General features: G+C 40.2%; 1 protein-coding gene across 9 annotated transcripts in view; it reads left to right on the forward strand.

Annotated features, from left to right (window-relative positions):
* TMEM63A (transmembrane protein 63A) overlaps positions 1-20,679 on the forward strand; it is a 39,368-nt gene that overhangs the window by 14,929 nt on the left and 3,760 nt on the right. For 7 of the 9 annotated variants that reach the window (XM_037895631.2, XM_037895628.2, XM_043543565.1 and 4 more), the window contains 15 exons: positions 545-687; positions 2,415-2,466; positions 3,840-3,948; positions 4,381-4,451; positions 4,941-5,021; positions 6,182-6,305; positions 6,670-6,803; positions 9,377-9,514; positions 13,419-13,572; positions 14,620-14,726; positions 16,164-16,250; positions 16,952-17,014; positions 17,957-18,119; positions 19,180-19,285; positions 20,410-20,577. In XM_037895631.2, coding sequence (XP_037751559.1) covers positions 545-687; positions 2,415-2,466; positions 3,840-3,948; positions 4,381-4,451; positions 4,941-5,021; positions 6,182-6,305; positions 6,670-6,803; positions 9,377-9,514; positions 13,419-13,572; positions 14,620-14,726; positions 16,164-16,250; positions 16,952-17,014; positions 17,957-18,119; positions 19,180-19,285; positions 20,410-20,577 — 1,700 coding nt within the window. The remainder of the gene's footprint in view (positions 1-544; positions 688-2,414; positions 2,467-3,839; positions 3,949-4,380; positions 4,452-4,940; positions 5,022-6,181; positions 6,306-6,669; positions 6,804-9,376; positions 9,515-13,418; positions 13,573-14,619; positions 14,727-16,163; positions 16,251-16,951; positions 17,015-17,956; positions 18,120-19,179; positions 19,286-20,409; positions 20,578-20,679) is intronic. The other 2 variants (XM_037895632.2, XM_043543568.1) reach the window with 1 other exon arrangement.

Consider the following 20,679-nt stretch of genomic DNA (forward strand, 5'->3'; position numbering starts at 1 on the left):
TGTGTATTCCATATCCCAGATGGGTCAGTAGAAGGCAATCAAAATAAAATCCCTTCTTCCCCTTTGGTGGCACAAAGCGTTTTTCTAGTTCTCTGTGTCTTTTGCTGTGTATTCAGTTGAAGATATACATGTGAATGTTGCTGTAAATACCTATTTGGATTTCAGAATAACCTGTCATTAGTGATTATGTATTAATATCAGCAGATTATTAAAGATCCTTTTAATACTAAAATGTTACATTTCTTTTATTTGTTTGCAGTATTGTTGTAGATGTGTTGGTCCCATGATATGAGACAGACAAGGTAGGTGAGGTAATATCTTGTATTGGACCAACTTTTATTGGTGGAAGGTATGTGCTATAAGATATTACCTCACCTACCTTGTTTCTCACATTTACAATAAACCACCCCATCTTGGTCTTTCGGTTCTCAGAGTTTAGTAGAAGGTAGAGGTTATAGAGCATATTTAGAAGTCAGTATTTATAAGCACAATCCAACTGGTAAAGTATCCGGACTGACCTGCTGCCTTTTTGTCCATGGTGTAGCGACGAAGAGATTCGTGAGAAGTGTGGTGATGATGCCATGCACTACCTCGCCTTTCAGCGCCACATCATTTGCCTGCTGGTTGCTGTCAGCATTTTGTCTGTTTGTATCATATTGCCTGTCAATCTTTCAGGTGACTTACTTGGTAAGAAAATCTTTTCATCTCCTGAAGACGGGTGTATTCTGTGTTACTGTCAGAGCTCTCAGGATACCTCCTATTGTGATAAACTGGATAAACGTAGTCCACCAGTCTGCAGTGTAATACTATGCAGCTAGATGCATCTGGCAAAGGCCACTGTCAGAAATAGGATGACAGCCGACATGGTTTATTTCCCTGTTCTTGTGTAGCAATTCTATGTTTGTATGCCTCAACAAACATGTTGTAATATGGGTGTGTTTGTGTATGTGCATGCACACTACTGCCCTCCATTGGGTGGAGTTGGAACTGCTCAACTGTGTCAGGCCCTCTACTGCTGACAGAGATTCTCTTTTAGCTCAAGTGGCAGGGGGCCTGTCCTTTTTGGAATAGGAGGATCAAGTTCTGGTCATGCTGCTACATTAAGTTCTGAGTAGCCACAATGTGTAGCATACTAGGTGGACAAAAATTTGTCACTTTTGTATGTTCCTGGTGCTTTTTGCTCTGGTGGTTTAGAGAGTAGCTAACCTTGTGATGTGATTAAGTACTTTATCCAACCTGTGGTGGAAGGTCATGGGTAAAGCTACGTTTTAGTCACAGGTATTTTTAGTAAAAGTCATGGACAGGTCACAGGCAGTGAACAAAAATTCACGGGCTGTGAATTTTTGTCTATGACTTTTACTATATACTCCTGACTAAAACTTGGAGCGGGGGAGACCTGGGGGCGCCGTGGGTGCTTAGGGGGGTGGGTACGAAGTCATGGCCTGGGTGGGCGACACCGTGGGTGCAGGTTGATGGGGCTGAGGCAGGCTCCATACCCAGCTCCTACCTCCACATGTCTCCACTCGGCCCCAAATCCCGGTTCTTCAGCTCCCATTGATTGGGAACCGTGGCCAATGGGAGCTGGGGGGGTGGTGCCTGCGGGTGGAGGCAGCACATGGAGCTAGGGGAAGGGGAGTTCCTGTTGTCCTTCCAGGGAGCTCTCCCCTGCCCTGTACCCCAGTCCCCAGCCCTGAGCCTTCCCCCACACCCAAACTCCTGCTACTGGAGGGCTGAGTGGCCCGAGACTGTCCCAGCAGCAGCCATTGCAACTGGCTTAGGGGCTGCCTGAGCTGCTCAGGCAGCTCCTGGGCCAGCCACATCAGGCTGCTACAGAAGTCCATGGAGGTCACGGAATGTCACAGAATCCATGATTTCTGTGACAAACACGGAGCCTTAGTCATGGGGTTGTATTTTTTGTATTCCAGAAATGCTATTACTCTTTTTTTCTTTCTTTTCCCTGACAAATGAGAGTTTCTTTGGATTGTCTACTTCCTTGTTATCATGATTAGCGATGCTGTCAGTACAGTTGTAGAAATAATAAGTTTCTGTAATTTGAACAAATATTTGAGGTAAAACATCAGTAAAGGTGGGAAATTGGACTAGTCCCCAACAGATTTTTTTTTTTTTTTTTGCAAACCTGTAGATATCCAACGTCCAAATGTTAAAAAATTAGCTGCTGTTTCCCTTTGCAGGCTGAATGCAATATCTCTTCTTCTTTTACTCCATTTTAAAATAAAACCATGGTTAGGCCAGCATTAAGTATCTGTCTTATTTTGAATATTTATTAACATTAAATGTGATGAACATTAACAATAAACATAAATACATTTCTTTTTGAAGTTTATTTTATTTCCTTACACTTTTCATATGAATGCTGCACCAGATAAATATACCATGTGTTGTCCTTTTTTTAGATAAAGATCCTTATAGTTTTGGGAGAACAACTATAGCAAATTTACAAACTGGGTAAGTAAATGTTGGAAAGTATTAGATTATATTTTATATTTGCTAGAAATATTATGCCTTTCTGAGGCTTTCCTTGGTCCTAAAAATATTAATTACGTTTTACAACATGCATGGTGATGGTATTATTATTTATTGCTATATTATGGGTGTATAAACTGAAACAGAAGTTATGCGACTCACTTGAGGCTACATAGCAAGACAGTTAAGGTGCGGGAAAGAGAAACCTGGAGTCCTGGTTTCTACAATCTGCTTTTACTAGACCATATACTTCCCTTGAATAATAGATGTTGATGTAGCAATGTTGTTGGCAGAAATTTCCACACTAGAAGAGACTATACTTGTCAGTATTGTTTTGATCTCACAGTTTTAATAGAATGTATGGTTTAATTAATTAAAATTCTTTCTTACCCCAAACTTATGTGCCTGTCTCTCTTGAGAAGACTATTAAAATCAGTCATGCATTTGCAGAAATGCCATAAAAATAGTTGGATGACTAAACACATACATAATTCTATTATGTATTAATCTCATCTTAAAAAAAAAATCCCATTCCTAAAATGTCCAGCTAGGGTAATTGACAACTTGTTATATTTTTTAAGCAACATAATACTTATAAATGGGTATTTAAAAAAGTTTAAAGTATAGAAATCTGTCTTATCCGTCTTCAAATAGAGGCTTTGAAACCATATTTTAATTACTGATCCTATTACAGATAAGCAGATTGTTGACAATACACATTTTGTTATGTAAGTTTTGAAAGAGAGGCTGACAAACACAGACGGTAAGGGAGTTCAGCAGAGTTAAGGTGGCATATGCTGTTACGTTAGATACGTATATTATTATGTGTATTATTTTTTCACTTCATTCCATTTCACTCATCTTTCCTCAAATGGTCAGTTATTAACCTAATACAGACCATAAGTCATTCTGTTTCTCTCAATTCTTCTGGTCAACCAAAATCATGTTTTAGATTTGGGTAAGAATTGGGGCCATGGAGAATTCAGCTAGTTACTTAATGCAGTGAATTATAATATCTACAGAAAAGTTATCTATAAATCAGATGTATGTTAAAGTGTGCAAAAACACAGCTGGACAAGAAAGCATATGCTCAAAGGCTACCCAAAAAATGTGGAGCTCCTAGAATAGTTGCATTCTTTGGAGAGCTGCTGTTTCTAAATAATGGGCTGGTAAGTCACATGGTTAGATCAGATACCTGCATAGGCAAAACCACCCATCAGCCAATCAGAGACCAGTTTTCCTACCCTAATGCCTGATGAACTGTTGTATTCTTAATAGCATTTTAATAGTTACCCATGCAAATGTGGCTCTAAATTCTATTCACTTCTAATATTCTTAAATGTTATGTTCCACAGCAACAATCTTCTTTGGTTGCACACTGTTTTTGCTGTTGTTTACCTGATTTTGACTCTTGTCTTCATGAGACATCACACCATGTACATCAAGTATAAAGAGGAAAACACAGTAAGTTCATTTACTCAGAGAAATATGCAGCACGTTTGAAGGGGAAAATGCTGAAAAATCAAATACAAAAATACTTTCCCACTCTGCCAAAATGTCAATAGATGTGAATGAATCCATAAAAGGTAAACGCTCTAATATAATAGGTTCTAATCACAGCCAGAAAGACCAGGTAGAGTAAATCACAAGAGGAATAAAAACACACCTGAGATTTTGTTTTGGCCTGTTGCCAATATAGGGCCAAATTCAGAGCTGTTATAAGTGGATGCAACACCCACTGAAGTCAGAAGTTGGTCTTCTGTTTTCCATTCTGTTTGTTTATTTAGTAAAGATATTTTGATGTGCTGTGTCATAGTTTCCGCCCCCAGCCCATGTTCCTTTGGGCTCTCTTCCTTCTGGTTGTTGTGAGAAACTGAGAGTTTTTTTCTTCTACAGGTCAGGCGCACACTGTTTATAACTGGCCTTCCCAAAAATGCAGAGAAGGAGGCTATAGAAAACCACTTCATGTAAGGCAAGAACTAGTGTGTGTAGGGAAAGGGATTTAAAGCAATGTCATGGCAGTTTTAACTATCCAAACTAGACCTCTCCTTGTTTTTAAGCTATTTAAAACCTGAATTTCCATCTCTGGAAAAATTTTATTAATCTGTTTTTTTCAGATTCAGAGGATAGAATGCAAATTGTCAGCTTTTCAAAGGGAAAAGAAAAGTTAGTTGTTTTTAATTTTAATGCCAAGGAAGTGGCTGCATATTCACACTAATTTTTTTCATGCTTTCATCTGGCCTTTGCTTGAAAGCAGAGCAGTTTGTGTCCTGTTAATCATAATCACTGTAAATTAAATTACAGCAACTGTTTCCAGTTCTCCCATATCTGTTTGTCTGGAGTTTGTGTTGGAAGCTAAATGATTGATTCTGACGTTAATTAGAAATCAGTGATAACCTTATGAGACATTCTCCATAGAGTCCACTCTCTTCTAACATGTCTCTCTTCCTTTTCAGAGCTGCGTATCCGACCTGTAAAGTGCTAGAGGTCCAGCTGTGTTATGATGTAGCTAGGCTTACCAGTTTGCACAATGAAAGGTTACCTGTGTTTATATTCTAGCTATGTTTATTATAGTTCTATAGAAACAATGCTAAGCTTTATTGAAAATATACCAGAAAGCTTGTAGATGCCAGAGATGAACCTGACCAGGTGAATTCAGATCTGAATTTAAAGACTGCTCGGGGGCATTCAGAACTGGGGGTTTTGCTTCTGGTTTTGCCTATCCAGTAGGTGCTACATGCCTCACATGAATGAGTTGTGCTGACTTGGTGATTTGACACAGCAGTATAGTGATTGTCAAGATACGAAACCTTAGTTTTGAATTATTAACTTTGGGACTCTGGTTCCCAGCACAGTGAGGCTACGCACACGCAGAAGGGGTTACACTCAGTAACAAAAGCCAGATTGTCCTCCAGACACCTTGGTTTTGTGGAAAGGTTCGCTGAGGTAGCCCTGGTCTGGAAGAGTGTAACTTTATTTAAACTTGTGTATACTGAAAACTCAATGGATCCAGCACTTTCAATGGATAAGCAGTGCTGAATCCATTGAAACTTGTAGCTGGGTGAGAAAACTAGAACAGAAGTCATACTGTTTTTTTAAAAAATAAATAAATAAATAAATAAATAAAGCAAAAGGGGGGGGGAAAAAATAGCTACATCCTTGAAGTATCTTTCCAAAATCTGGCACATAGTTCAAGGCGAGACTTTGACTCTTGCCCTGCACCACAAAATTCTATTCCTTGGTACTTAGTATTTTAAGAAGGAATTTGTTAAATACAGTGAACCCAGGGTAATCTATAGTGAATGTCCTGAGTGCAGTGCAGGCAGTTCTAGATTAGATCTGGTCTGGCATTCTAAATTAACCGTAATTCTGAAATAATTCTGAAAATAAGAACTAGTATTACAGAAGACGCTCTTATTTTAGTGAAAATAAAGAACTGAAGAGAACCCTGTTGTTTGTACAAACGACGTAAAAGCAGCAGCCAGAATGTTTTATGTGGAGATTTTATTTATTTTTGGGGGGTGGGAGAAGGAAGAAGGGAGTGTAGGTTTATTCCTTGTCTCATCTATTCATACGACGTTTCTTTATCAATCCTTGGGCTAACTTTGTTTCTCCCAGGATTATACTCTCCTTAGGTTTGTTATTATGAATCTACTGTTCCATTGCAAAATCTTATATATGTATTTTTTTAATCCAGAAAAAAGGCAGAAAAAAGTCTGATGTATTTTACGCACCTGCATGAGAAGAATGGCAGGCAGGTCCGAATCAACCCAAAGCCATTTGGTCAGTTCTGCTGTTGTGAAATCAGAGGATGTGAAAGGGTAAGGGATAGTTTCTATCACTGAGTTATTAGCCAGAACAATGTAAAACTGCAACAAAAACATGGCAAAGCTTACAGGAAACTTCCTGATTTGTGCAAAGAATTTATCATCGTCTTTGTTGCATGTTTCAATTTCTGCAACATCCGTCCTGGCAAGTGGCAACTAGAATTGCCAAGAACATTTGAAGTGTGGTCTTGCTGGTACCTCACTATAGTGCAAGAAAAACTTCCTGTTTTTATTCCACACCACAATGTGATTTGTAATCCATGGAATGGGAGGAGGGACTGCAGTTTGTGGAGCTTGTGTTTGATGAATGTATGAGCCATTTGGTATAGATATGTAACAGGAATCAATTTTCCAACAGGTAGATGCTATAGATTACTATACCCAAGTGACAAATAAGCTGCTGGAGGAGTACTTGAAAGAGGAACAAACTGTTCATGATAGCCCACTGGGAATGGCTTTCGTAACGTTCCAGGAGAAATCCATGGCAACATAGTAAGTTTTGTGTAGTATATCTTTTTGTTTTGTGAACACCATAGTTATGATTGAGCAAGCCCTTACTTGTGTAACTTGTACACCTAAGTCAGTTTCTCTTTCTTCATCCACTTTCTCAATTTGGTTTATTTTGCTAACTTGTATGCTTTCCCAGAGATGCACATAGTCCCCAGACTTTGAATTAGAAATCAGCCTAGCAAGGAACTGGATGGGTCTGGGACTTCATGGGATAAAGAGCCTTTCATCTAATCTGAATTCCAATCTAAGTGAATTTTGGACCCAAATAGGTGGTTTATGAGAAATAAGTTACTGATCTCCGTTCATTTTCTAGTAAGCAGATGACCCAGTCACCAAACCACCATCACAGTAGTGCAAACTAGCACCCTTGTTAGTAGCTTCAACAAAGGAGAAGTCAGCAATTGAATTGGCCATAGACACCAAACTATCCTGTCTTTTGTAGGTACACCCTGCACACTAGGGGTGTGGAACATTGATAGGGTAGCATGGAGATTTTTGTGCTGGCTGTCTTACATCTGTTCTGTAGATAAATAGGACTTCAGTGAACTTTGCACCAATGCAGGGTGCTAAAGTATATATTTGTATAAATTTACATACATAGCAACTTTGCTTTCTTTTTAGTTATTAATATCTAGATTACTGGGATGATGAATAAACTCAATTCAGAGAGCCCTAAAGATACAGAAACGTACAATGGCCGGTGTTAGGCAAAAGGCTGAATATGATACTGTTAAGTAACGATGTTACTACTATCTGTGATGAAAGGAGAGAGGGTTACTTGACACAACTTCGTGTTCTTTCAAAATCCCTTCTGTTTGCAGCACACTGCTCAACCCTCATAGTTCAGCTCTGCAACTTACATTTTCTAACTCAATATATGCTTGACGTTTACTATAGCTATAGATATTTATTGACCTGATCCTGGAAGTTGCTAAGCACCCTCAACTCCCATTGAGTTCAGTGGGAGTGATCATGCTCAGCATTGCTGAATTGGGTCATTGGTAGGGAAAATTTATTTAGTCCCATTGTTCTTAGTGGGCTATTAGCTGTCTGCCTGTCTCTTATTAAAGGCTCTTGAAGAGGATTAAGGAAGGAGATCAAGGTCTTTATTTTATAAAAATGTGGTTCCTATAGGACCACAAAGCATTCTCTGTAGGCCCCTCAGCTTTGACATTCATGCCCCCTTTTGTCAAAATATCCATAATCTCTTGACTTTCAGGTCATGCTGTAAAGCTGGTCTTGAATGTGGGTTTGAAGAGGTGTAGGATGTGGGGTTTCTTGTGGGAATTTGAGGTGTCAGGGAGCTTGTACTTGAATTTCTGATTAGCGCTACCAAGAGGAACTGAAAAAGATGTTGCAGTCTGTTTGGTGGTTTCATTTAGTTTTGAGTCGATGCAATGGACTTTTTCTTCTGGAACCTGGGTTATATTATATGTGAATAAGAGTTCCACATCAAATGACCAGGCAGTTGAGTACCAATGGCAGTCACTGCTCCAGAGAAAACAGTAGTGGAATAGCAAAGGTGTTGCAAGCCAGGATTAAGATGCTTTGATTCATTTTAATGTGGAAGCTTCCTCATCATGATGCTTGGGCATCACATACTGAGGATACTAAATTTTACTTCAGATGATGCTTGCATTGTTAAAACGAGAACAAGAGCAGTCACTAATTAAATATCTTTTGCTGCAGGATGTGGAAGTTTTATGGCAATACTATTATTGCCGTAAGGAAAAAATCCCTCTTTCCCTAGTTGATATTTGTATATGTTTCAGAGTAGCAGCCATGTTAGTCTGTATCCGCAAAAAGAACAGGAGTACTTGTGGCACCTTAGAGACTATCAAATTTATTAGAGCATAAGCTTTCGTGGGCTACAGCCCACTTCATCGGATGCATAGAATGGAACATCTAGTAAGAAGGTGTGTGTGGTGTGTGTGTGTGTATATACACACACACACACACACAGATAAGTTGGAAGTTGCCATACAAACTGTGAGCATCTAATTAGTTAAGATGAGCTATTATCAGCAGGAGAAAAAACCTTTTGTAGTGATAATCAAGATGGCCCATTTAGACAGTTGGGTCATTCCACATATTGAATCTATTTCCCTAAATTAAGTATCCTCACACCTTCTTGTGAACTGTCTAAATGGGCCATCTTGATTATCACTACAAAAGGTTTTTTCTCCTGCTGATAATAGCTCATCTTAACTAATTAGACGCTCACAGTTTGTATGGCAACTTCCAACTTATCTGTGTGTGTGTGTATAGATATAGATATTTTCTTACTAGATGTTCCATTCTATGCATCCGATGAAGTGGGCTGTAGCCCAGGAAAGCTTATGCTCTAATAAATTTGTTAGTCTCTAAGGTGCCACAAGTACTCCTTTTCTTTTTGTTTAAATGATGACTATTATATGTATGTGTGACATGATGGTGAAGTCCAAAATACTGTCTCAAGAGGGTGTGATAAAAGCCTTTCCCTTTAGTGGCAATCTCCCTGCTTAAACATGTGACATTTCCAGCTGTAAAACTACATTGTTTTTTCTTTATTGCAGTATTCTGAAAGACTTCAATGCCTGCAAATGCCAGAGTTTTAAATGTAAAGGGGAACCTCAACCATCAGCCTACAGCAAAGAACTCTGCACTTTAAACTGGAATGTTACATATGCCACCTATCCAGAGAATATTTGTTGGTAAAATTCTTGATCACTTTACATCAATTTATAATCCAGAACATAAATTTGGAGTTAGAGGGGTTGGGTTATTTTTCTCCCCAGAAGAAAATTATTTTTTGCCCAGATATTGAGAATTTGAACCATTGTCACACTGAACACTTGTGGTTTCGTGGATTGAACACAACCCTGGGAGTCGGGATATCTGGGTCCTGTTGCCAGCTCTAACACTGAAATGCTTAGTTGACCTAGGCAAGTCCATTTATGACCTGATATTTTTCAGAGGTTGTGTGTACTCATATCTTCTATTGACTTCAGGGACAATTGAAATCAATGAGAGCTGTGGTCACTCAGCATCTCTGAAAATCGTCCCCTTAACACCTGTGCCTCAGCTTTTTCATATGGAAAATGGGGATAATACATACTTGTTTTTGTGAGATGTGTGGATGAAAAAGCCCTGTATTAGTGCTGAGTATTATAAAAGTATCTGACTTCTAGTATTAGCTGCCACATTTTAGCAATAGCTGAACCCACTGTACACTGAAACATTCTTTTAGAATCTTATTGCTATCAGTAAATTTTCCAGCATTATGTGCCACTTGTGGGGAGGGGGGGAGTTGAAAATAAGCAAATGGTGCTGAATTGCTTTTTCTTCCCTTCCTGTCATATTCAAAAGCTAGAGCGGTACACCAAAGATCAGTGAAATCTTTCCAGTTACCGTGCAAGTGGCTTGCATGTGATGTAGCCTTACTCATAATGCAGGTTACAGATTTTTTCATGGAGGTCGTGGAATCCGTGACTTCCAGTGACCTCTGTGAATTCAGCCCCAGCTCATGGGCGGCAGGGGGGTACCCCCCAGCTTCTGGCTGCAGCTCAGGAGTGGCAGCGTGGGTCCCCCTGAAGCTCCCGGCCGCTGCAGGCAGCAGGAGAACCCCTGCCCAGCCTCTGCAGGCAGTATGGGGACCCCACAGCTGTCTGAGGGGTGTGGGGACCCCACAGTTGAGCTCCCCATTTTGTCAAGGATATTTTTAGTAAAAGCCACGGACAGGTCAAGGGCTTCCCTGGATTTTTCTTTATTGTCCGTGGCTTTAACTAAAAATATCCTTGACAAAATCTTAACTTTAATTATGAGACACTGATTTTTTGTGACTTCCTCACTGTCCACCACAAAATCACAGGGAGTTTTCGATAACATATTTATTCATAATACCGTAGAAGTGTTGAACCATGATTTATTGCAAAATATCCTTATTAAATACAGTAGTCTGCTCCCTTTTAACTTGTGATTCTTTTCAATGTTAGAATCCTCTTTAATATTGGAGCATCCATTTAAAAATGCAGTGTTGTTCCATCTGACTTTTGGTACTCCAGAGGTTTATTTTCTCCATAACTGCAATTCTACCATCAGGATAAAATACAGATTCTAGCTTCTTATAATTTAACGGTGTAGTTTTTACCTTTTATTTTTGAAACCATGGTACCTTGACCTGTGAATTACGCAATTCTGGTAAGCTACAGTGAGCAGGGTCAGGTTTAGTCAGTACTCGGATTGGAGACCCCCAAGGAATGCCTCAGTACTGCAGATAGTTACACTGCTGGTTAAGTAGGTGATATTCTTCCCTCTGAGTCAGCAGTGGTGATGTTGGTGGGAAGCACTCATGTAGCTAGGGCCCTACCAAATTCACGGCCATGAAAAACGCATGATGAACTATGAAATCTGGTCTCTCCCCCGTGAAATCTGTATAATACAGGGTAAAAGCACACAAAAGACCAGATTTCACGGGGGGAGACCAGCATTTCTCAAATTGGGGTCTGACCCAAAAGGGAGTTGCATGGGGGTTGCAAGGTTATTTTAGGGGGGGTCGCAGTATTGCCACTCTTAATTCTGTGCTGACTTCAGAGCTGGGTAGCTGGAGAGCAGCAGCTGGTGGCCTGGTGCCCAGCTCTGAAAGCAGCACCCCACAAGCAGCAGCACAGAAGTAAGGATGGCAATACCCTTACTCCTGCGCTGCTGCCATCAGAGCTGGGTGGCTGGAGAGTGGCAGCTGTTGACTGAGGGCCAAGCTCTGAAGGCAGCAGCGCAGAAGTAAGGGTGGCAATACCATACCAGGCCATCCTTATTTCTGTGCTGCTGCTGCTGCTGGCAGTGGCTCTGCCTTCAGAGCTGGGCTCCTGGCCAGCAGCCACCGCTCTCCAGCTGCCCAGCATCACCAGCAGCAGCAGCTCAGAAGTAAGGGTAGCAGTACCATGACCCCCCCCCCCCCCCCCCCAACAACTCCTTTTGGGTCAGGATTCCTACAGTTACAACACTGTGAAATTTCAGATTTAAACAACTGAAATCATGAAATTTAAGATTTTACAAATCCTGTGACTGTGATATTGACCAAAATGGGCCGTGAATTTGGTAGGGCCCTACACCTAGCATTTCAGAAAGAAAACCCCTAACACCATTGTGAGGTAGGGAGGTATTTTCCTAGAAGGACAGGATGAGGCACAGAGGTCAAGTACTTACTCATGTCTGTACAGTGAGTCATTGTTGGAGCTGAGACTAGAACTCGGGTGTTCCAGTCTCCCAGACCTCTGTTCTAGAATCATAGAATATCAGGGTTGGAAGGGACCTCAGGAGGTCATCTAGTCCAACCCCCTGCTGAAAGCAGGACCGATCCCCAATTAAATCATCCCAGCCAGGGTTTTGTCAAGCCTGACCTTAAAAACTTTCTAAGGAAGGAGATTCCACCACCTCTAACCACTAGACAATGCTACTGTGACTGACTTCAGACATGGTGTTGCATGTGCCATGTTAGGTAATACATAAAACTAAGCTCTCAACTTTTATAGTCGTTACAGATCCACAATTTCTAGATCAGATTCCAGAATTAAACGCCAGGAGGAATTTGAGTAGGCAGAATATCACTTCCTGTGTTAAACTCCCTGTGTATTGTAGCTGTGTTCTGGCAAACAGCAATACCATTTCATCCCAGAGGTGGCTGCATTTTAGTGGTGGGCTAAGTGATTCTCAAGTGCTGAAAGGCTTTCTAATTCTGTTTTATTTTGGTGAAAGTGCACTTTACTTCATCATCCAAGGAAAAGGGGCTACCGTTTTTCCTTCCCACCTCCATTCCTCCACCACATTACCAATTATGTTTCTTTAACACTTTAGGCTTTTCTTATGATGCCATGTTTACTTTTCTGTTGTTTAAAATATGAACATAAGTCAAACTACAAAAGCTATATCTTATGGCAAGGAAAGAAATGACATTTGGAGAGACCATAGGGCAAGAATGGATTTTACTTTTAGTTGGTGTTCATGCTATAAAATAGAAAAACTTAGGACATTTAAGACATTACCAATTATCTACTTAGTTGCTGATATGGCCCCATCACCATAGCAGCTGAGCATCTTAAAGACACTTAGACATCGCTATTGGTACTTGACCGGTGGTCCCACTGGGCCTGCTGTTTAGAATTCCTAAAAACTCCGCAATACTTCAAACATGAATACCTCATTTATTGTCTTCAGCTAGATGTTCTGTTGCAAATTGTTGTAAGGAACTGATCTTTCAGTGATATCAATTTGGTTTTATAAAACCTGGAGAAAATTCCATCTATTAAAACACCCCAAAGAAAGCCCAAACTGGAAAAGGTTTTTAATTTGGCTTCATTTTATTGATTACATAGGGATAAAAAGTGACTCTCCAGCAGTCCAGCCCATGCAATTATGCTAATTTTTCATTTACTAATTAATAACTGGTGGCAATTTGGGCTTGGTTAGTGAATTTCTGTGTTTTTGTACTATGATTTCTAGTTCTATGAAAAGCCCAATTTTTTTAAAAAAATCACCTGTCACTTGACAGTTTGAATATCTGTGCACCAGCAAAAGACTTACTGATTGTTTTGTTTTCTTTTCTGTCCTTTTGCTTGACAGGAACAATTTTTCAGTGCATGGGCTAAGGTGGTGGTTTAGATGGTTTTGCATTAATTTGCTCCTTTTTATTGTGCTGTTTTTTCTGACTACTCCTTCCATAATCATCTCCACCATGGACAAGTTCAATGTCACCAAACCTATTCATTACCTTAATGTGAGTATCACTTGTTTTTGAGTTTAGCATTACACCAATATCAAAGGTTTTAGAGTCGCAGCCGTGTTAGTCTGTATTCGCAAAAAGAAAAGGAGTACTTGTGGCACCTTAGAGACTAACAAATTTATTTGAGCATAAGCTTTCGTGAGCTACAGCCGCTCACGAAAGCTTACGCTCAAATAAATTTGTTAGTCTCTAAGGTGCCACAAGTACTCCTTTTCTTTTTACCAATATCAAAATGTGTTAGAAAGTGAACAAGGAAGTGAGCTGGCAAGGATGATGTGTCCTTACACTAAGACCGTATGGACAACATTATCAGCTGGTGTAAGCTGAAGCCAGTGGAGTTACACCAATTTACACCAATTGAGAAGCATCCATGTCTATGTGTTAGTCGATCTCAACCAGTTCAAATCCCCAGCAAGGGCTGAAACTGATGCAGATTTTAAAAAACTATGTCCTCATAATTTGTTTTTGTTGTTGTTGATGTTTCTTGATAAGGCTTAGCCTGAAATCTGTTCACTTGAAACTTTGTGATCATAAATTTTAATTACTTAAGATACATTTTTATTTTACATGAACTATATAACTTAAAATATAGTAACTTGGACCAAAAAACAGAACCTCCAATCCAAACTCCTTTTAAAGTTTAGAATTATGTGTGTGTGGGGATGACAACTCCAATCTGAAACTCTAAAATAAAACTTCAGTCTTACGTTTTGGTTCAAGTTGGATCCAAAACCAGGAAGGTATCTACATCTGGTTCCAGTTCAGTTCCAGCTGAAATTTCACATGAACTGTGAGATTTCAGTATCTTGGAATCTAACCTCAAACACTAGCTCTGGTTTTGCCTTGTACCCAAACTCTGAATGCTAACTGAACCCTAATCTGTATCAGAACATAGTTTCCTAAGTCCAGCTCTAATATAAATGGTTTGCTTACCTATAAAAACTAATTTCTGCAGCATCTATTCTTCAGCCACAATGGTATTAGAATATTTGCACCTGTCTTTACTTTTTTTTAATTTTTTTTTTTTTTTTTTTTATAAAGAATCCTATTGTTAGTCAGTTCTTCCCAACGCTCCTCCTGTGGTCCTTTTCATCTCTGCTACCAACAATTGTGTACTACTCAACGTTATTGGAATCCCACTGGACAAAGTAAGCAATCGATTTTCCTTTCTTTTTAACCTTGTCCCATAAAGTGAGTCGCTGGGAAAACTGGAGAAAATGGGTAAAATTCATAAAAATTATAGCTGGAAAAGACCTATTAAGCCCTGTCTAGTCCATTCCTTGCCCAGTACAGGGAAGTCTATCCTCTGTCGAGAGCTTTAGCCATTGGCAGATTATTCCACAGTCTAATAGGTCTTCTTGATAAACAGTCAAGGAATTTTCCCTGTTTTGTAGTAGATCCAATGAATAGCACCCAGCCTTGTCTTGTTTGTTTGTTTTGGTTTTTTTTGTCCCCTGTCGGGGGGCCCCCCTCTTTCTTTTTTTGGCAAGGCCTCTATTTAACAGAGAAACTCAGTGCTTGACTGGCAGAATCTCTGTCATTCAGAAGCAAACTCTATACAGCTTGTTTGGACCTCTGAGTACAGACACTGGTGACCTGTCACAGACTAGTCTGAATTACAAATGTACTACCTTCCCCTAGATCTGTATGTGAAAAATCATCCTTACTGAGTGTCACATATATTTGTCTTAAATGAGCGTTCTTGGGGACATTGACGTAGAACACTAAGATTACACATACTGGGCTGCAGTGGTACTAAGGGAAATGCAGGGTTCTTGCTTTTGGTAGATGGAGCTCTAATGGACCTGGGCCCACCAGATTTCTTGATGTACTTGCATCTGAGGCTTGTCATGGATAGGAGCAAAGTTAACAATCTCCTGTTCTGCCTTTGCCCATAACATTTGTAACTGATGTTTCTTAGATAAAAACCATGTTGTCTCAGAAGAGATGACACTAACTGTTTTGGTCAAGCAGCCCATCTAAATCTGTGATGTTTTGGCACAGTGCCCTAGTGAAACTGGCACAATGCTGTCTGAAACACGAGATTGAATATGAGCAACCAAGAGGCTGTGAGCATCACATGTGTTTGGAGACTAGCCTTGAATATCCAGATGACAGGTGTCTCAAGTCTACATACCTGTGGTGGAGGTCTGTGGTATCACTAATCCAGCTATGATCTGGATCAATGATCAGAAACAACTTCCATGTCTCCATAAAGAGAGACATGGGCCTGCTTGGGTCAGGTTTATAGATACATTGGTGGCCCTTGGACACTCTTCTCTCAGTGAAGGGCACTCAGACTTCTCACAGCAGCTGACATTTTACAGCCAAGGTCCTTAAGAAATAGTGTTATAGTCCATGTAAAGATATATTTATTGGAGGTGAGAAGGGGAAAATACTTGGAGACTTCACTTAGCTGAACTAAGAGTTGGAGGGAAATTCAAAAATAACTAAACTAGTTTGTGTTCAGAAAACATTATAGATTCCTCCGCTTATGACAGAAGAACTAGTGGAGTTGGAAGAGGATGAAAGCTTGTGTTTAGCAATAACGGTCTCTTATTCAATAACCTTTTCCTCTTTGGTAGGTCTGGAGAAAACAGAATAATGATGCATAAAGTATACATTTTTTTGATCTTCATGGTGTTGATTTTGCCTTCCCTTGGTCTGACCAGGTATTGACCTTGTTCTTGTATCTTAAAGTTTGAATATTTTATAATTGGAGTTGGTCTGCTCTGTTTTTTTAAACAGCTCCCCTAGAGATGTGTAACTGCTTTTTGTTGTTGTTTTTTTAATCTGTGTTTTGTAGCCATAATACCCTAAATTGCCTTTCATATGAGGATCTCAAAGCACTGACAAGCACGTAGGGAATTAGGCCTCACAAATCCCCTGTGAGGTTGGAAAGTATTTCCAGCTGCTTTCCGTAGATAAGAAATATAAGGCATTGAGAGATTAAATGGTTAAGGCACTGAGGGTCACATAGAAAGTCAGTGGCAGAGCTAAGAATCCAGACCTCCTGACTCCCACTCTTGTGCTTTAGCCACAAAATTATCTTTTTCGTTCCCCACCACCTTTGCTCCTGTAACACCCATCTGGCTGTATCCCTGGGCGCTGTGGATGTCTGCCTCCGACACAGTGTCTGCTGAAGATAAAACTTAGTAACATGAACATTAAATGAAACACTTCCATTTTATTGGATTCCAAGTCTCCCTTCTCACCTTTGACCGAATAATGTTCAGTCATTACAATAGGTTAGAGTAAACTGCAGTTTATATAGTTAAAAGTCTCTCCATTTTAGAAGAGCTTGTTTGGTTGGTTTTTGTTACCACTGTGCTGAACTATGGAGAGTGAATGATATTAACTATCTTTCTTCCAGTCTTGATTTTTTCTTCCGTTGGCTGTTTGACAGAGAGTCGGCTGATTCTACAGTCAGGTTGGAGTAAGTATTAGCTACCCTCTGATATTTCAGTGTAGTCTTTTTGCCAACTAACCTTTTTTAGTGCATAATGAATGGGCGTCATTATGGATGCTCTATAGTATAATGTGGGGATTCAGAATGAATGGTGGGATGTGAGCTCCTTCTAGATAATTAGGAAGAGGAGTCATGGATCAGAGCCCCTTTGTACTGGGCACTGTGGAGAAACACGTAACAAAGAGAGAGTCCCCACCCCGAGAAGCTTACAATCGAAGTATAAGACAGAAGATGGATGCAACAAACAGATGGGGACAGGGAGAGAGCACAGTGAGACAATACGTTGAAGGTTGTGCCATATCATTGGAACAGGCATCTTCCCTAGAACCGCACTAAGATCTTGTTGTTACAGAAATTGATTTAGAAGAGAAGAAATCTTCATGTTGTTGTTTGGCATAGTGGTATCGAAGATCAACATTTGCAGATGTTGGGCAGTGGCTGTTTTTTTGGTTCCGTTTTTGTATAGTGCCTAGCACAATGGGATCCTGGTCAATGACTAGGGCTCGTAGGCACGTTTGCAAAACAAATATTTAAGGCTTCTCTGCTGAAAGAAACCACTAGTCTAACCTCGTGCCGCCAACAGTAACTTAAGGTATCAAATGACTCCCTCATCCAATATAAGCCACCTACCAGATTCTACTGTATTGTCTTTTCAACTTAGTGTAATTTCAGATGCTGTTTATATTCTTATGGATTCATGTTTGATGGCATCCTACAAAATATGCCCTTACTACGGCATGTAGAGAATTCAGCAGTTGGCACTTGTAATTAAACCACTGCATCAAAGATTTTGCAACCATCTTTTGTAAAGCTTTGCAGTGTTTGTTCTGAAGAAGAGCTATTTCCAAATGTAACCTGTTCCCATTGCAAACCCTCTGCCTTCCAGTCACTGACTCTGTTTCCTTGTAGATGTGTCTTCTTGCCTGACCAGGGAGCCTTCTTTGTGAACTATGTGATTGCCTCAGCTTTCATTGGCAATGGGATGGAGCTACTGCGCTTGCCTGGCCTCATCCTCTACACCATACGCATGATAATGGCCAAGTCCCCTGCTGAAAGGAAAAACATTAAACAGGTATAAGAGCTCCTCTCAATAGCATAGGGGCAATAAAATCCTAAGAAGCCTATAAGAAACAACAAGTCCTTACCCAGGAACAGTATGTGCCCTCTTCCTTCACAGCTGCTAATTATCATCTATGGTCATTCCTTGTGGCCTTTCTTTTGCTCAAACTAACAGGTACATGTCCCCTCTCTGAGCAGCACAGTGTGGATATTTAGGAGACTGTACAGCTTGAGCCCATCCCTGATTAAAACAAGCCATTCAGGGCCCATTCGTCCTTACCTGGGGACTGAAAATCAGGTCCTCAGTCTCCACACCACCTCAAAATGAGAACTTTAATTAGGGAGTTGGCAAACAGGCTTAGTTTAAACTCACCCTTAACCACCACTTTCTTCCCTATTTCCTCAAAACTTCATATGAAATTGATCTCTTTGGAGGTTTGAAAAAGGTTAGCTCGTTAACTTTCACTTCTGTTAATCTCTGCTGTGCTCTGAGGGTGTGAGAGGGGCTCTCTGTACTAGGGTTCCAGCCTGAGAGGTTCAGCTAACCACTCAAACACTGGGGATATTTACCAAGCCAAACTGCAACCTCTGAACCTCTCGAGCGCTGCCTGCTCTGAAAGCCAACACACACAGCACCACAGAGGTTAAACGATCATCGCTATAGAGATCAAAGTTCTGGCAGCACAGGCTCAATGATTTTTTGCCCTGTGGTTGGACATAGCTTTTCCCTGTAGCTGAATTTAAGGAGGAGACTGAAGGCAGGCTCCTTGAGGAATTCTCTTGACAGAAATATCAGTTTGCTGCAAGCGTGTCCTGTGTAAGCTTTCAACTTCTTTCTCTTGTATCCTGGGTCCAACGTGGCTACAACACTGCATACAACAATGCTGAAAGCATGTAATTAATTTTATATATCACTTGTGCATCTGTAACTAGTTTGTCTGGGTGTCTCAGAAAAAAACAAACTCGTCCCTCTGTTGTGAGGAGAGAATAAGGAAGGGGCAAACTTAATTGTTCCCTTTGTGACTCTAGTTTAATCCTTGGAAAGCTAACATTTATGTTTGTTTTTTCCCTAGCATCAAGCATTTGAGTATGAGTTTGGAGCAATGTATGCCTGGATGTTGTGTGTATTCACCGTCATCATGGCCTATAGCATTACATGCCCCATTATTGTCCCATTTGGTAAGTTGCCAATGAGTTGTGTGCCCAGGGAAGGGAGAGGTTTGGGCTGAACAAGTGACCAGGAAACAGAAATTCCTGAGTTCTTAGCTCTGATAGTGACTTTCTGTGTCTTTGGACCAAAACACACACCTGCTCTGCCATGTGAAAAATAGGGCAATATGCAACCTCACAATGTGGTGTTGGGGTGAATTAATGTCTGTACGGTGTTTGGAAGCTGAAAAGCACTACGATATATGATGGTAATTATATTTCTACAGCTTGAGTTAATACATTAACTCTGACTTCTGTACAGCTTTAACAGTTAAGGATGGAATTTTCAATTGAAAAGGTTGAGCACCATGCTTTGCAACCGTATTAGCTTAGCTTTCATTCCTGCTTGCCGCTGTGCTCCCAGGCTCTCGGAGAGGATGTCTACGTGTGACTTTCAGCCAAAGCAGTTCAGCAAAGTAGCCAAACTTTCAATGGGATTTGTGCTGCTAAATCCCTTAGGCACTTACGAAAATCTCACCCCAGAGTTCCATCAAAACAGATAAAATACAACATAAAAATAAACACAGTTCCAACCAGATCACAAAGTTGCACCTTCTGGCCCTGGCATCTATGAATGTTTTTATGTCCTAGATGAATAATAAAAGGAAAAAAAAGGCTAGATGGAATTCTGAAGCCCACACCAGCAGAATGCTGATAGGAACAGAACAAATACAGCTACACAAACATGTCATTACTCTAGGTCACAAATTAACATAAAAGTAAAGCTATTTTCTCAGGGGAAAGTTTGTGAAATAAACTTCAGATCTATTAAATGGCAGTGGGAAATGTAAGATCTGGCCTAAACCCACAAAAATAGATTTAAGACAGTTTTGTCTCTGAATTCTCTGTGCTCCATATTGCAGAGATGCGAGGGGACTACTGCATACAGTGTTGCAATTCTTAGTTGCCACTGGAACTTGGAACGTCTTGACTTGTATAGGGACACAGTTGACTTGAAATAGTCATTTAAAAAAATTAAAAGTAGTTTTGGGTATCACATATGTCTGGGTCTTCCTGCCAATTTGTGATTTTTTTTTTTTTTTTTTTAATCACAGTTTTCAGTAACCTGTCTCTGGCTCTATCCTCTTCTTCAGGTTTAATATATATACTGCTGAAGCATATGGTTGATCGCCACAATCTTTACTATGCATTTCTCCCTGCTAAACTGGAGAAGAAGATCCACTTTGCAGCTGTGAATCAGGCCCTTGCAGCTCCGATCCTCTGTCTGTTTTGGCTCTATTTTTTTTCATTTTTGCGACTAGGTAAGGGTTATCTATCAGTGATAAGCTTGAAATATGGCTCTATGATCTTGTGGTTAAAGCAGAGGGACCAGGATTCTGCTCCCAGCTCTGTCACTAACTTGT

The sequence above is a fragment of the Chelonia mydas genome, chromosome 3 (genome assembly GCF_015237465.2).
Source record: "Chelonia mydas isolate rCheMyd1 chromosome 3, rCheMyd1.pri.v2, whole genome shotgun sequence".
NCBI classification, from domain to species: domain Eukaryota; kingdom Metazoa; phylum Chordata; order Testudines; family Cheloniidae; genus Chelonia; species Chelonia mydas.